This window comes from Oryctolagus cuniculus, chromosome 4 (genome assembly GCF_964237555.1).
Source record: "Oryctolagus cuniculus chromosome 4, mOryCun1.1, whole genome shotgun sequence".
In the NCBI taxonomy this organism is placed as follows: Eukaryota; Metazoa; Chordata; class Mammalia; order Lagomorpha; family Leporidae; genus Oryctolagus; species Oryctolagus cuniculus.
Window position 1 is genome coordinate 47500589 of NC_091435.1, and position 17445 is coordinate 47518033.

A 17445-nucleotide genomic window follows, 5' to 3' on the forward strand; every position below is an offset into this window, starting at 1 on the left:
CTTGCGCACATTAAACCATCCCTGCATACCAGGGATGAATCCCACTTGGTCTGGGTGGATGATCTTTCTGATGTGTTGTTGCATTCTATTGGCGAGAATTTTATTGAGGATTTTTGCATCTATGTTCATCAGGGATATTGGTCTGTAATTCTCTTTCAGTGCTGCATCTTTTTCTGGCTTAGGAATTAAGGTGATGCTGGCTTCATAGAAAGAATTTGGGAGGACTCCCTCTTCTTCGATTGTTCTGAATAGTTTGAGAAGAATTGGAGTTAGTTCTTCTTTAAACGTCTGGTAGAATTCAGCAGTGAATCCATCTGGTCCTGGGCTTTTCTTTGTTGGGAGGGCCTTTATTACTGTTTCAATTTCTGTCTCAGTTATGGGTCTGTTTAGGTTTTCGATGTCTTCCTGGTTCAATTTAGGCAGGTTGCATGTGTCCAGGAATCTATCCATTTCTGATAGGTTTCCCTGTTTGCTGGCATACAAGTCCTTGTAGTAATTTCTGATGATTCTTTTTATTTCTGTGGTGTCTGTTGTTACATTTCCTTTTTCATCTCTGATTTTATTGATTTGGGTCTTTTCTCTTCTTTTTTTAGTTAGTTGGGCCAATGGGGTGTCAATTTTGTTTATTTTTTCAAAAAACCAGCTCTTCGTTTGGCTGATTTTTTGTAATGTTTTTCTTGATTCAATCCTGTTGATTTCTTCTCTGATTTTAATTATTTCTCTTCTCCTACTAGATTTGGGTCTGGTTTGCTGTAGGTTTTCTAGATCCTTGAGATGCATTGAAAGCTCATCTATTTGGTGTCTTTCCAATTTCTTGATGTAGGCACCTATTGATATAAACTTTCCTCTTAACACTGCTTTTGCTGTGTCCCATAAGTTTTGAAATGTTGTGTTGTTATCCTCATTTACTTCCAGAAAGTTTTTGATTTCTCTTTTGATTTCTTCTATGACCCATTTTTGATTCAGGAGCATGTTGTTCAATCTCCATGTGTTTGCGTATGCTCTAGGGATTCCTGAGTTGGTAATTTCCAACTTCATTCCTTTATGGTCTGAGAAGCTGCATGGTATGATTCTAATTCTTTTGAATTTGCTGAGACTCGCTTTATGGCCTAGTATGTGGTCAATCCTAGAGAAGCTTCCATGTACTGCTGAGAAGAATGTAAAATCTGTAGCTGTAGGATTGAAAGTTCTGTATATATCTGTTAGATCCATTTGGGCTATAGTGTCGTTTAAATCTACTGTCTCCTTGTTGATCTTCTGACCGGATGATCTGTCCTTTTCTGAGAGTGGAGTATTGAAGTCCCCCAGTACTACTGTATTGGGGTCTAAGTCTCCCTTTAAGTCCGTTAATAAATCTTTTAGATAAACTGGTGCCCTGTAGTTAGGTGCATATACATTGATAATTGTTATATCTTCCTGTTGAATTGATCCCTTAATCATGATATAGTGTCCCTCTTTGTCTCTCTTAACAGTTTTTGTGGTAAAGTTTATGTTGTCCGATATTAAGATGGCTACGCCCGCTCTTTTTTCATTTCTGTTGGCATGGTATATCTTTTTCCAGCCTTTCACTTTCAGTCTGTATGGATCTTTGTTGGAAAGATGTGTTTCTTGTAAGCAGCAAATAGATGGGTTTTGTTCCTTAACCCAATCAGCCAATCGGTGTCTTTTAACTGGACAGTTCAGGCCATTCACGTTCAAAGTGACTAATGATAAGTGGTAACTTTGCCCTGCCATTTGCCCAAGATAAGTTCTAATATATGCTTTGAATTCCCTGTGATCTTTTGCTGTGAGGTTTCCTTTTGATCAAGGATCTAAAACTAATTCCTGGAGCAAGGACAGTCTATTCAATAAATGGTGCTGGGAAAATTGGATTTCCACGTGCAGAATCATGAAGCAAGACCCCTACCTTACACCTTACACAAAAATCCACTCCACATGGATTAAAGACCTAAATCTACGACCTGACACCATCAAGTTACTAGAGAACATTGGAGAAACCCTTCAAGATATTGGCACAGGCAAAGAATTGCTGGAAAAGACCCGGGAGGCACAGACAGTCAAAGCCAAAATCAACTATTGGGATTGCATCAAATTGAGAAGTTTCTGTACTGCAAAAGAAACAGTGAGGAGAGTGAAAAGACAACCGACAGAATGGGAAAAAATATTTGCAAACTATGCAACAGATAAAGGGTTAATAACCAGAATCTACAAAGAGATCAAGAAACTCCACAAAAACAAAACCAACAACCCACTTAAGAGATGGGCCAAGGACCTCAATAGACATTTTTCAAAAGAGGAAATCCAAATGGCCAACAGGCACATGAAAAAATGTTCAAGGTCATTAGCAATCAGGGAAATGCAAATCAAAACCACAATGAGGTTTCACCTCACCCCGGTTAGAATGGCTCACATGCAGAAATCTACCAACAACAGATGCTGGCGAGGATGTGGGGAAAAAGGGACACTAACCCACTGTTGGTGGGAATGCAAACTGGTCAAGCCACTATGGAAGTCAGTCTGGAGATTCCTCAGAAACCTGAAGATAACCCTACCGTTCGACCCAGCCATCCCACTCCTTGGAATTTACCCAAGGGAATTTAAATTGGCAAACAAAAAAGAGGTCTGCACCCTAATGTTTATTGCAGCTCAATTCACAATAGCTAAGACCTGGAACCAACCTAAATGCCCATCAACGATAGACTGGATAAAGAAATTATGGGATATGTACTCTTCAGAATACTATACCGCAGTAAGAAACAACGAAATCCAGTCATTTGCAACAAAATGGAGGAATCTGGAACACATCATGCTGAGTGAAATAAGCCAGTCCCAAAGGGACAAATACCATATGTTCTCCCTGATCGGTGACGACTGACTGAACACCAAGAGGGAAACCTGTTGGAGTGAGGTGGACACTATGGGAAATGGTGGCTTGATCAGCATAGCCCTGACTGTTAATGAACAACTAAATACATTATCCCTCTTAGTAGTTTTTTTTTATCTCTTCTACTTAATATGACTGGTTTAGATCTGAAATTGATGCACAGTTATTCTTAAGTGTTGAAAATTAACTGAAATGTGATCCCTGTTGAACATGGTGGTGGGAATGGGAGAGGGAAGAGATGTATAATTTGGGACATGCTCAAGCTGACTTGCCCCAAGTGGTGGAGTTGGAAGCATACCAGGGGATTCCAATTCAATCCCATTGAGGTGGCATGTACCAATGCCATCTCACTGTTCCAGGTGATCAGTTTCAGTTCACAGTTGGTCATGGTGAAGGGACTGGGAGTCAAAGGGAGCACATAGACAAGTCTAGTACCTGCTAACGCTAACTGATGGAGTAAATAAAGGGGAGAGTGATCCAACATGGGAAGTGAGAATCTCAGCAGACTCATAGAATGGCAGATGTCCTAAATAGCACTCTGGCCTCAGAATCAGCCCTAAAGGCATTCGGAGCTGGCTGAAAAGCTCATGAGAGTATTTCAGGCATGGAAAGCCAAGACACTCTGGCAAAAGATCTCTGCGAGTGAGATCCCAGTGGAAAGAACAGGCCATCAAAGAAGGAGGTACCTTTCTCTGAAGGGAGGAGAGAACCTCCACTTTGACTATGACCTTGTCTAAACAAGATAAGAATCGGAGAACTCAGAGGGCTTCCATAGCCTTGGAAACTCATGACTGGAGCATAGGGAGATTACTGATGCCATAGACAGGAGTGTCAATTGGTAAAGTCAACAACAGGAGTCACTGTGCACTTACTCCTCATGTAGGATCCCTATCCTTAATGTGCTGTACATTGAGATTTAATGCTATAACGAGTACTCAAACAATATATTTCACTTTGTGTTTCTATGGGGGTGCAAACTGTTGAAATCTTTACTTAATGCATACTAAACTGATCCTCTGTAAAAAAAAAAAAAAAAAAAAAAAAAAAAAAAAAAAAAATTATCAATTCCCAACTTGACTCTCACTGGGATTAAACATGACAATAGGTCTGCTCTGATTTCATCATCATTTTAAAAAATCATCTATTATTTTTCACTTTATGTTTCTGTGTGGGAGCAAACTGTTGAAATCCATACTTAATGTATACTAAGCTGATCTTCTGTATATTAAGATAATCGAAAATGAATCTTGATGTGAATGGAAGGGGAGAGGGAGTGGGAAAGGGGAGGGTTGTGGGTGGGAGGGACGGTATGGGGGGAAAGCCATTGTAATCCATAAGTCGTACTTTGGAAATTTATATGCATTAAATAAAAGTTTAAAAAAAAAAAAAAAAAAAAAAAAAAAAAAAAGAGAATCGAAAATGAATCTTGATGTGAATGGAAGGGGAGAGGGAGTGGGAAAGGGGAGGGTAGCGGGTGGGAGGGAAGTTATGGGGTGGGGGAAAGCCATTGTAATCCATAAGCTGTACTTTGGAAATTTATATTCATTAAATAAAAGTTAAAAAAAAGACAAAAAAAAAAAAAAAAAAAAAAAAAAAAAAAAAAAAAGAACTCAGGGGCATGCATTTGGCACAGTATTTAAGATGCGAATCTGGGATTCTGCATCCCTGTCAGAGTGCTTGGGATGGATTCCTGGCTTTGCTCCTAATTTTAGATTAGAAGGTGATGACTCAACTACTTGTGCCCCTGCCACCAATGTGGAATACATGGATTTACTTCTGGGCTCATGGATTCTGCCTGGCCTAGCCTCAGCTGTTACAAACATTAATTGAACCAACAGGTGGAAGATCTTTCTCTGTATTTCTTTCTATCTCTATCTTTGAAATAAAATGAAAATAAATTTTAAAAATTAATGGAAAATAAAACTTACAATGAGAAGATTGAACCAAGAATGTTAATCCATTCCAAGGAAAGTAAAAAATGAACCATGTGGTTAATCCTAGAATATTTCAGGGGAATAAAAACCCTCATTTGATGTTAAAACTATTTTCAGTATGACACAAAATAGATGTAATAACCCATGCAATATTAGGATTTCATCTGTGCACAAGGGAAATTCGATTGGACAATCGTGGCAGCTTGAGGAGAGAGAAATGAATGTAACACATCTCTGCTCCAAGGATACCTAATGCACAGTGATGAATAAATCTTCTCAATAATATTGTATATTGAAGATAGCTCCCACACTATTCAGAGGCAATTTTATATCAATTAGATTACAGTATTCAAAAATTAGCATCATACCATAGTCAGCAAATTTTGTGTTAATTGTACATTTCAGCCAACTGCTTTTTCCTCTGGAAGCATTGAATATAAGAAAATATTCTACAACAATGGATTATGTGACACATGCTGTTTTATTTGATTCTGTCATATTACGTTCTCCCCCCAGAAGCCAAGAGAATTTTATAGCCAGTGTGTCAATAATGCAACACACCAATACCCCAATAAAATAAATTGATAGCAGATGCTTTTATTCTAGTATTCAGAGAGTCAAAGAATATGGCCAAATTGGCTCTGTTAGTAAAAACAGAATTAGTTAAAAACATCTGATATTTAATCCAATACTCAGCCCATAAGATCTGTGCTGCTCTGCTGATTGCCCTGAAGTATTGGTAGCTACAAGAACACAGGGTGAAAACTATGCTATGTGAAGTTTTCAATTTAATTTTTTTCATATTGCATTATTCATAAGATGATATTTTAAAATATGTGAGACTGCTCACAAGGCCCATTTTCCACCGGATATGGATGTCTTAAGGTTCTCTAGTCCATCTTGTATTATCATCTTCCAAAATAATGTGTAGGCCTACAACCGTAAATCTCACAGGTCAAGTGCGTAAGTATTTACAATGAAATTACTGGAAGGAAAAAGGTGTTCTCTACTAGATGACTTCATTATGTAGCCTCACATTATACTGTTGCTCTGCCTTCTAACAGGTGAATTTGGAGAGGTGTGCAGTGGTCGCTTAAAACTCCCTTCGAAAAAAGAGATTTCAGTGGCCATCAAGACCCTGAAAGTGGGCTACACAGAAAAGCAGAGGAGGGACTTCTTGGGGGAAGCAAGCATTATGGGACAATTTGACCATCCCAATATCATTCGACTGGAAGGAGTTGTTACTAAAAGTAAGTGAAGCCGTAAGATCTGCTTTGTGTGTATTGCCAAAACCCAATCTTTTCTGAAGTTTGATTTGTGAAATACTTATCACCAGTTCCAATAAAAAGGTCAGTTTAGGGTTAACTGGATTTTCTTTGTAGATATTTAACTAGTGTCTTGGTAGTTGGTACTATTCTAGATCTGAAAAATATTAGAAGTGCTATTCTAGATCTGAAAAGTATTCTAGATCGTTTTAAAAATATTAGAAGTTAGACACTGGACTACTTAAAGAAATGCTGATTAAAAAGAAAGTTCAGAGAATTGTGAAAAAACTTGCTGTTATGTAGAGTAGCAAGGAAAAACAATGACTCAATTTTGACAGGAACCCCCAGCTAGCTGACTTTTCTTTTATTGCTCACTAGCTTGATTTAAGCTCCCAGATCTTAAACCTGCCTGCCCTCCTGCCTCTAGGAAAATTATGGGCATCTTGGGAATGCTTCTCAGCTGTAAAGATTGGGATGGCAGTAGACCCAAAGCCTGCTCTTGGTTCTCTGTGGATTTCCAATAGCTCAGATCTGGGGTCCCAGGTGGATTTGCGACTGCTCTGGGAAGCTCTGGCTCACAGCCTGTGATAGAGATCTGCACTTCTTTCCATGATGATTTCTCCAGCCAGGCCCATGAGGGATCCCCTGAGGCAGATCTGTGATTTTTGGCTCCGATCCCGGTGAAAACCTCTTGAGAATGCTCTGGGACTCTTTTTTTTCCCTTGATTTTAGAGCAAAGGATGACGAATAAACAAAATTGACAGCAAACTGTAGAGTGAAAGGCAGCATATGGCAGGGAATTTGGCGTCCTTTAGGGCTAACTCATTGGCACCATATTTACATACTCAATGGTTAGCAATGGACATTATTCTTTATATTTTTTCACACTGAGATTACAGCACTAATACCTATTCTCAGTTTAGTGGGACTAAAAAGGCATTTAATTCCACACAAAGCATGGTATAACTGAAACATATTCCCTTTTCTGTTATCATATGTAAAGAATGAAACTGAGAAAGTAACAGGGTGGAATAATTTCACCATATACTCTAAGCCATCCTGAGTCTGGTAAAAAGGTTTTTGTTTTATTTTCTTTTTCTCCTTCTCTTCCTCCACCTCTTTCTTTCCTATTTCCATACTCATAAAATTAGGTTATACTAGTAGTAACATTGAAATGCTTTTTAAAGAAAATATTTTATGTTAAGAATCATATTTAATTTAAAAATACTGCTGGTGATAGTGACTGGAAAAATGTATGAATCTTTTGTTTCTTTAGGGTAAGACCATACTATATTATAGAAATAGAATCATTGTTTCACATTTCACTGGGACTTTATTATCTATTTGTTTATTAGAGAGGCATAGAGACAGAGAGAGAGCGCTCATGCAGTGGTTCTCTAAACAAATGCCTGCAGCTCTAAGTGCAGGTCTGAGCTGAAGCCGGGAGCAAGAAACTCAGTGCAGGTTGCATATATGTGTGTCAGAGACTCAAGCACTTAAGCCAGCACCTGTAACTTTCCAGGGTCTCCATTGGCAGGAAACTGGAACCAGAATCAGAAGCTGGGTATTAAACCCAGGTACACTGATGTAGGATGTGGGCACATTAACTGGTGTCTTAACTGATAGGCCAGATATCAGCCACTCACCGGATTGCAACTGTGAATGAGCTATTTAATGCCATCCACGACGTCTGCAGCACGTCATTTCCTTCAGATCTTGAGGCCCTCTGAGGAAAGAACACCCATTTGTACTATACAGCCATTCTTTGCTTCTCACATTTTCCTTTACTAAGTGTCTGCTATGTGTCCAATGTTGGTTGTACTGTGGCATTATTTTATTTTTACTACATCCATGTCAAATAGATCAATAATTTCTTTTATAACTGAGCAAATAGTAACTGTAATTGTAAAGGATAAGTAGCTGGTCTGGCTAGAAAGTGCTAGACAGCGCTTTAGAAAGGGTTCCTGTTTATTTCACCTCTCTTCCCAACTGTGGGCCAAACCAAGTTTCTCTTTTTTTGTTCTTCTATTTTGCTCATTGTTTTATATCTTGATTTTTAAAATATTTCCTAACAAGTTGATCAAAATGAGGCGTCCCTCAAAGAATTTCTTAAAATCAAAAATAACTCTTAATACCTAAAACAAAATATTATCTGTCAAAGAGAACAATAGCTCTTCTTATTTAATAATCAATGACTAAAGTAAAAACTTGTGTCATGGTAAGTGCTTAATTTACCTATGCTGAGAAATAAATGACTACTTGGTTCCTTAAAGGAAATATGAGAGACAAGAGGAAAGCAAAGGAGAGAGGGAGGGAAGAAGAGGAAAAGAAGGAAGGAGGGAAGGAAGGAAGGAAGGAAGGCAGAAAGGAAGGAAGGAAGGAAAGGAAGGAAGGAAGGAAGGCAGGATAGGAAGGAAGACTGCTTTTGTTCAATAGGTCTTTCTTCAGTATTTGATTAAACTGAATGCATTTTTCAAATAAGTGTAGTGATATCACTGTTTGCATTACTCAGGGAGTGATGAATAAATTGATTACATTGTGGTCTAGACAGAATGATTACCAAAATTATACAACATGTCCAACCAAGAAAACTAAGTCACCATCAAACTAAATACTAGTTTTCAATTTAAGCTTGCTCTTAGGTTTTATTATTTTTTCCATTGTGAGTCAAATTTTTTGTTTCCAGTGTCACTAGTTATTGAAAACATCACTCTTTTTTAGATTTATTTATTTATTTGAAAGACACAGTTCAGATAGTCGAGGCAGAGAGAGAGATGTGTCTTCTATCTGCTGGTGCGCTTCCCAGATGGCTGCAACAGCCAGAGTGGAGCCAATCCTAAGCTAACAGCCAGAAGCTTCTTCCAAGTCTCCCATGTGGGTACAAGGGCCCAGCACATGGGCCATCTTCTATTACTTTCTCAGGTCATTGCAGAGAGCTGGGTCAGAAGTGGAGCAGCCCAGACTCAAATCGGGGTCTGTATGGGATGCTGGTGCCACAGGCAGATACTTAGCCCACTGTCCCACAGTGCAGGCCCCAACACCAATATATTTTGCCGTTTTCTATAACTGCATTTGCTGAATGGTACGCAACACTAAGCCAGAATTGTTGTGCCAAATTTTCTTCAGGTGTGATAATTAAATAATTAAATATCTATCATGGCAATAAAATATCCATGAAAGAATTATCTCCAAGATGAAAATGCAGAAAAATGCACTTGCCACAAATGACCTTTAAAATTACAGATATTATACATTAAAATCTTTTCTATTTTTTATTTTTTAACTTTTATTTAATAAATATAAATTTTGAAGGTACAACTTTTGAATTATAGTGGCTTTTCCTCCCTTAACCTCCCTCCCACCTGCAACCATCTCATCTCCCACTCCCTCTCCCATCCCATTCTTCATCAAGATTCATTTTCAATTATCTTTATATACAGAAGATCAACTAACAGTTTGCACCCACACAGGAACACAAAGTATAAAGTACTGTTTGAGTAGTAGTTTTACTGTTAGTTCGCATAGTACAACACATTAAGGACAGAGATCCCATATGAGGAATAAGTACACAGTGACTCCCGTTGTTCATTTAACAATTGACTCTCTTATTTATGACGTCAGTAATCACCCAAGGATCTTGCCATGAGTTGCCAAGGCTATGGAAGCCTCTTGAGTTCACAAACTCTGATCTTTAGACAAGGCCATATTCAAAGTGGAGGTTCTCTCCTCCCTTCAGAGAAAGGTACCTCAATGTTTATTGGCCCGCTCTTTCCGCTGAGATCTCACTCACAGAGATCTCTCATTTAGGTCATTTTTTTTTCCCACAGTTTTTTGGATTTCCATGCCTGAGAAACTCTCATGGGCCTTTTAGCCAGATCTGAATGCCTTAAGGACTGATTCTGAGGCCAGAGTGCTGTTTAGGACATCTGCCATTCTATGAGTCTGCTGTGTATCCTGCTTCCCATGTTGGATCATTCTCTCCTTTTTAATTCTATCAGTTAGTATTAGCAGACACTAGTCTTGTTTATGTGACTTCTTTGACACTTATTCTTATCATTATGATCAATTATGAGCTAAACTGATCACTTTGACTAGTAGGATGGCACTGGTACATGCCACCTTGATGGGACTGAATTGGAATCCCCTGGCACATTTCTAGCTCTACCATTAGTGGTAAGTCTGGGTGAGCATATACATTAAAATCTTATTCAATACTGATCAGTAACATTCTAGTATGGATTATAGCCATTTTATTCTTTGGGTGAGAGTTCTAAATCTGATATAAATCCCTGGTGAAATAGGCATGAGAGAAGCTGCCAAATTTGACTATACAAATCCCAGCCATCTCATATACTGTAAACATAAGAGACTAGTAGACGTAGAATTAAGTTTGAACTCCTCAGTGGCATATTTAAAAGCTCTAAATCTGGCACTCGGTAACATCTGAGAGGAAATAGAAACTCTTTTTAATGAAGTTAATAGGTTGCATTTAATATATAAATATGGTAATTGTGTCTCCAGAAGTTCTTATATTATTTTCTTAGTTTTCTGGAACTGTTGACTCCTAAAACAACCTATATATGAAGTTAAGATGAACATAGACACACACACACACACACATACATCCCATGACTAGAGGGATACATACATTATATTTTAATGACCTGATTGTATTTAAGGAAGAAAAACAGGTATCTCAGTATCCACATTAAAAACCTGTGAATGGAAGGGGAGAGGGAGTGGGAAAGGGGAGGGTTGCGGGTAGGAGGGACGTTATGGGGGGGAAGCCATTGTAATCCATAAGCCGTACTTTGGAAATTTATATTCATTAAATAAAAGTTAAAAAAAAAAAGAATTGAAGCAATCACCCTTAAAAAAAAGACTGGGTCAGAAATTGTGTGTAGCCATTTGAAACGTAAAACTTAACCTTCTGGGGAGTGAACCAGCAGATGGAAGATCTCTGTCTTGTCCTCTCTCTCTGTAACTCTGACTTTCAAAGTAAATAAATAAATGTTTTTTTTAAAATAAATTTATTTATTCATTTGAGAAGTAGAGTTACAGACAGAGAGAGGGAGAGACAGAGAGAGAAGTCTTTCATCTGCTGGTTCACTCCCCAGACGGCCACAATGGCCAGAGCTGGGCCAATCCAAAAAAAAAAAAAAAAACAAAAAACAAAAAACAAAAAAAAAAACCTGTGGATCTGAGTTTCAAATGTGATTCGCTATTAATTGTCATAAGACTGGCAGGTCAAACCTTTCACAGGTGATCTTCTTCATGTATAACATGGAAATAAATGCTATACCCAGTAGTAAATAAATTAAAAATGCATGAAATTGTATCACATAAGCATACATCAAATGCAAAGACTCATGTAGCTCTTAATTACAACACTTAGTTTTATGTGAGATTTTTATTAGTTAATATGGAAATTCCCGGTTTGGGGGTGCTGTATTCTGTCCCAGTCGCTCCTCTTCCAGTCCAGCTCTCTGCTATGTCCCAGGAAGGCAGTGGAGGATGGCCCAAGTGCTTGGGCCCTGCACCAGCATGGGAGACCAGAAGGAAGCACCTGGCTCCTGGCTTCGGATCGGTGCAGCTCGCTGGCCGTAGCGACCATTTGAGGGGTGAACCAACAGAAGGAAGACCTTTCTCTCTGTCTCTCTCTCTCTCACTGTCTAACTCTGCCTGTCAAAAAAAATATGGAAATATGGAAAAAATTGTTGAAAACAAAGTTTCATTTGATCAAATATTACTATTTTTATTTTTGCTATCATTTGTATGTTCCTAATTTGGAAAATATATCATCTTCAATTCATTTATAAAAAAAACTTCATTCATTGTTATATTTCCCTTTATTTGAATTGATCCATAAACAATTTTGATGTTACATTTTAAGCCTGATTGTCTTAAACAAGAGAAGGTGAGAGAGCCTCTGATCTCTAAACTAGCAGAAAGCTGGGGGCACAATGTCTGCTCAGAACTAGGTACGAACATGTGTTGTCAATTTTAGTTGAAGTTCAAAAGGATAGAACTTGTTCTGAGCAACTGTTTAATATTTCTGCCATCACACCATTAGTCAAATGATGTACAGACTCCAAGAAGACCTTCCATTGAACACTGTTCCACCTGTAAAGTGGAATAAATTATATTGGATAATATTGATGTGTTATTTCTTCACTTTTAGAAATTAAAAAAATGCCATACAACTAAATTGTAACATTGCATGGCTAGAGAATGCCATGGACAGACCATTAAGGGAAGTTCTCATAATTAAAACACATTTATTGGTGAGAGTATCTACTTTGTACCTAAAGCTTAGCCATTGGTCTATGCCTTTCTGTCCCCTTCATACAAGATAAGCAAACATTGCTAGAAGACATCATACTTTAATAACAATGCTGAATTGTCATTGCTGTTTAATTCTCACTAAATGTGTTCTGTACTTGTCTCAACGTTTCTCCTTTCCATATCATAGTCATAATAGATAATATATATATTGTGTTTGGTTTACCATTAATGTACAGAAATCATTTGTTGAAATAACATTCTAATAACTATGACTACACAAATTTCTATTATGCATTAATGATTGAAACTTGATAAATTAGTTAAAAAATCTGTCCATCTAAATGTTTATAGCAACAACATCAGGAAGAACCCTATGAATGTATTAGGAAAAAAAAAATGCCAGAGAATTCTACTTTTACACGTTTAAAGAAACTGTTATTCTTTCATCACTGTCCGCTTATATCTTTGATGGACTAACCTCATTTGAATTATAAAACAATGCAGTGTTGCATATTTATTTCTGTTTATTCATTAGAAAGAGAGAGAGAGAGAGAGCTTAAAGCCGGGAACCAGCAACTCAGTCCAGGTCTCCTACGTGGCTGGGACAGACCCAAACACTTGAGTCTGCACTGCCACTTCCCAGCATCTGTTTTGACAGGCTGCTTGACTCAGCAGTGCGCTGCAAGCATTGAACACATTTGCTTCAATACGGGACATGGGCATCCTGTCGACTTAACCGCTAAGCCAAACACTCACCGTGAGCACTCATGTATATATACAGTAGCTCTCACTAGGAGAAGAAATGTGATGCTGCATTACTTTAATAGCTACGTGAGCAATTCTTGTCTTACTGAAACATTTGTAGAAAGAAAAAGAAACATTCTAAATTTATGAGGCTACCATTGTCGATGTTACAGTATACAACTATTATTAGGAAGTAAAATCATCGTTTTTTATAATTTATGAGTAAAATTCAATAAAACTAAAATAATTTTGAATACAACTGAATATATAAAAATTCTTCTGTATAGTGGCCAAATTTAATTTATTCTAAGAATGCAAAGTTGGTTTAATATTTAATAATTCTAAAAATTAACATTAATATATAAAGTCTGAGTAAATGCAGAAATTTCATAAAAATTAATTTAAACACTTTTATTAGCACATCATTTGTAAATATATATGTATGCCTGAAAAAGGTATGTAAATATCTCCAAAAAATCAAGTTACAAATAATATATTCAACATTGAAACATTAAAATAAATTTTTAAAATAGGAACAAGGAGTCTGCTGTCATTACTTCAATTCAGAATTATACTGAAGATCTTGGCCCCTTAAACTTTGCAGTAAATTAGAAAATGGATGAAAAACAGAGTGAGCATTTAAAAATGAAATTATTATTCTATCATCAAGCGCAACATATTCGGATTCCTATACATATTAACAACATTCATCATATAACTTACATTAGTGTACTTGCTGTATAACTCAACCCTGACTGGAATAGAGGAGATCAAAATATAATTTTTTGAAAATATTAAATTTGGGCAGCCGGCATTGTGGCGTAGCAGGTAAAGCCGCCATCTCTGACACTGACATCCCATAAGGGCGCTGGTTCAATCCTGGCTGCCTCACTTCTGATCCAGCTCCCTGTTGATGATCTGGGAAGGCAGAAGAAGATGACCCAGGTCCCGGAGTCCCTGCACCCATGTGGGAGATCTGGATGAAGCTCTGGCTCCTGGCTTAAGTCTGACCCAGCCCTTGCCACTGACACCATCTGGGTAACCAGCAGATAGAAGATTCTCTCTCTCTCTCTCTTTCTCTCTCTCTCTCTCTCTCTGATTAACTATGCCTTTTAAATATATAAAATAAATCTTTTAAAAGCAATGTTAAATTTCATTTCAACTTGAGTATAAATAATTTTAATATAGTAAAACTAGTGGCAAAACTCAGATTGAGTCTGTTTGGTAAAAGAACTGGAGAGTTTCTCAACCTGATTTTCAAGAGAGGGGTTATAGTTTGCCAGTCTGAAAGAATGTACATAAATTCATCAGTTGTAACTGATACTCTACTGTGTGCTGGATTTAGAACTGTTCACAAATGGCTCGTGCTCTTCATTAACTCACACAACAGTTATAACAGGGACCATTTCAACAGAATAATGTCTTGATTAAAGTTTATTTTTATAATGGTTTCATTGGAAACTCACAGGAAAATACCCTAATTCAGTTCATTATTATAATTTTAGAAGTATAGTGTAATATATGAAAAGCTACACCTGAATCTCTCATGAAAGGAGATTCATCCCATCTTTTCTGGGGATACTGAGGAAAATTTTGTCACTTTCTTCAACTTTCCTTCTCTTGTTTATGCTGCTTTCTCCCTTTCTGATTCTGATTCTGATATAATAGTAGAATTCTGACTGCTAAGGTTAATGATTTTAATTTCGTAAATTACATCTATGTATTAGAGTGTGTTTACATATGTTGAAAATAAGATGTAGCATTTTTGATGTAGATACTGTTGTTAATGGGTATTAACAGAATTTCTCTTGGAAATAAACTTCAATGTTTGTGATACTTCAATCATTTGTAAATATTTTTATCTTTAAATGAAAATATTTTAGTGTCAAACTGACATTTATTAGAAAATTTCAAAGAAAATACATTAAGACTACAGAAGATGTGATTGAGAAGGTTATGGCAAAATGGCCAGATTCTAGAATTTCTAGACGTTTTGAGTCACATGTATCTTATCGTTAGCCAGAAATTCAATGATCAGTAATATCTCTTAGTCACAGCGGTAGCTGGGGAAATGAACTGATTGTAACAGACTGATTTTCTTCCATTTATTTTGCAATTGCAATAGATCACAATTTTATCTATACCTATAATTCAATTAAAGAACAGAGCAAAACTCCACTGCAAACTTTGTTTTTCTTATTTTTGGTGAGTAGAACACTACCTTGACGTTATGGGTTCACCCAGGTGTGTTCCAGGGTCTCTGAGGCAGTGAATGTTATAGGTCCTGTCTAGAGGAAGCTAATCATATTATTTGTAAGTCAATATTCACATGCAACAGCATGCAAACTTGAGTATGAATATAATGAAAAATGTGCACTCTGTCATTTTATAAATAATTTCCTACTACATTTAATGCCTACTAGACTAGTTCTCATCACTATTGCCTATTTTTCCTGTTTATCATAATCAAAATCACAAGGAAAGCTCCAAGTAAAGGTACTACATTCCAAGGTAGAATATTTGTGATTTTTTTTTTTTTACTCTTTGTCTGTACATTTGATTTGCTGAATCTTTGAACTTAACACAAAGCACACACCCATTTTAACTGATGTGTTTACAAAACCTCAATTACAGAGTTAAGGGCAGCCTGCTCTGATTTCTGAATGGTCATGGAACCATACTTAATTGGCTGACTGGCTTGATTTTTCAGCTACTTTTATTTCCTTTTCCTAACATTCTCCTAGACATGCTAATGAGAAATGAAATGGTCATAAGACTGGGAGCCAGAAGGAGAAGGATGATAAGCAAGGGCTCAGTAATACATAGTATGGTCACTGGCCAATAGTATTGAGAGTTGGCCATAGAAGGTAAAATATCTGACTACAGTTTAAGTGTGCATTGAATTTCAGTAACATACTCATATTAATTCTTTCCAAAATTGTATTAAGAAGTGAACACATACTTATGGTGATATATAGAACACATTCATATGCAGGATTCCATTCATTTCATTCCAGGACAGACCTCTGGGGCCATTCTTTCAGCATCCCATAGTAGTTCAGTAGAGATCATCATTTCCATGGAAATGAAGAATCTTTCTTTTCTTCCTGAATATTGTCAAATCAGAATTTAGTTAGCATTTTTGAGAAAAAAAAAAAAAAAACAAGTTCTGGAAACTCAAAGTCTTGCCTAATGTTTTTAAATTAACTTCACATACGTCAAATGTTACCTAAAATATAAAGAAATCAATTCTTAACGGAAAATACCTAAAGTCATCAATTGATTGTAACACTGATGAAAATTATATGAGAAATTTTATAGAATTTTGGTAGTTTTTTTCTCATTTCAATAAAGAAGATATCCTTTTCTGGGACACATTCAAGTTACAAATGTAACCTAACTAAGTAAATAAATGCAAATTTAGGGTATTAATTCATAATTTACAACTAATAATAAACTAATAAATAAAAATTTACAACATAGGAAACTAAAAAGTAGGAAGAAGTTGTCTCTAGCACTAGAATGGCAGACTAACCCTCACAAAACAGGAAGCTGACATAAGGGAAAATAAGTGTGTATACATTTAGATATAGGTGAATCTTTGTTTTAAAGACCCATTATTTTCTCAAGATCTTTCAACAATATTCAGTTAAGAATTCTGAAGTTGGAAGAGTGAGTTTTCTTCTTGTTGTAGCATGATGGGTCTATAATTAGCATAATGGTACAGCAACAATAAAGTGAGAGAATTATGGTGTGATAATACGTGAAGACTTCAAACGCAGAGAAAGCAAGACTACTGCTCAGACCACCAGTTAATTGTATGATCTCAATGAGTTGCTTAATGCACAATGCTTTCAGATGAGAAATCAATAAAATGAGAATAATGCATAATAGCAAAGGATAAGGAGGTTGTGAATATTAAGTGATGTAACATATATCATGTACCCGAGGCAATGCTATGTAGTTCTAATTATGGGAAAAATTTGTTACTGTGAGAGTACTTCAAAAAGTTCATGAAAATGGAATTCTAAGATGAGTTCACATAGTTGACATATTATAAAGCCCACATCTACAACCTAAAGACACTGCTTTTCCTGAAAGAAACACTGAAAATACAAAACAGCATTAGCCACAAAGGTGCTAAGCTAAGCGGAGTCAATACCTAAAGCTTGAAATAGAATAAATATTCAATTGCAGGTAATGATTTAGTCAATTGCTGAATGTCAATTCTGTAGATTATTTGAATTAAATTATCCTGAAGATTGCAGCACTTGAGAATTGTTATAATGCAATGTTATGTGGTCTAAGTGAAAATATCTATATATTATGCAGG

At 36.6% G+C, this 17445-nt stretch overlaps 1 protein-coding gene across 3 annotated transcripts in view; it reads left to right on the plus strand.

Moving 5' to 3' along the window:
• Positions 1 to 17445, plus strand: part of EPHA3 (EPH receptor A3) — a 401167-nt gene that overhangs the window by 314256 nt on the left and 69466 nt on the right. For all 3 annotated transcript variants that reach the window (XM_002716757.5, XM_008267088.4, XM_051819167.2), the window contains exon 11: positions 5883 to 6068. In XM_002716757.5, the coding sequence (XP_002716803.2) occupies positions 5883 to 6068 (186 nt within the window). The remainder of the gene's footprint in view (positions 1 to 5882; positions 6069 to 17445) is intronic.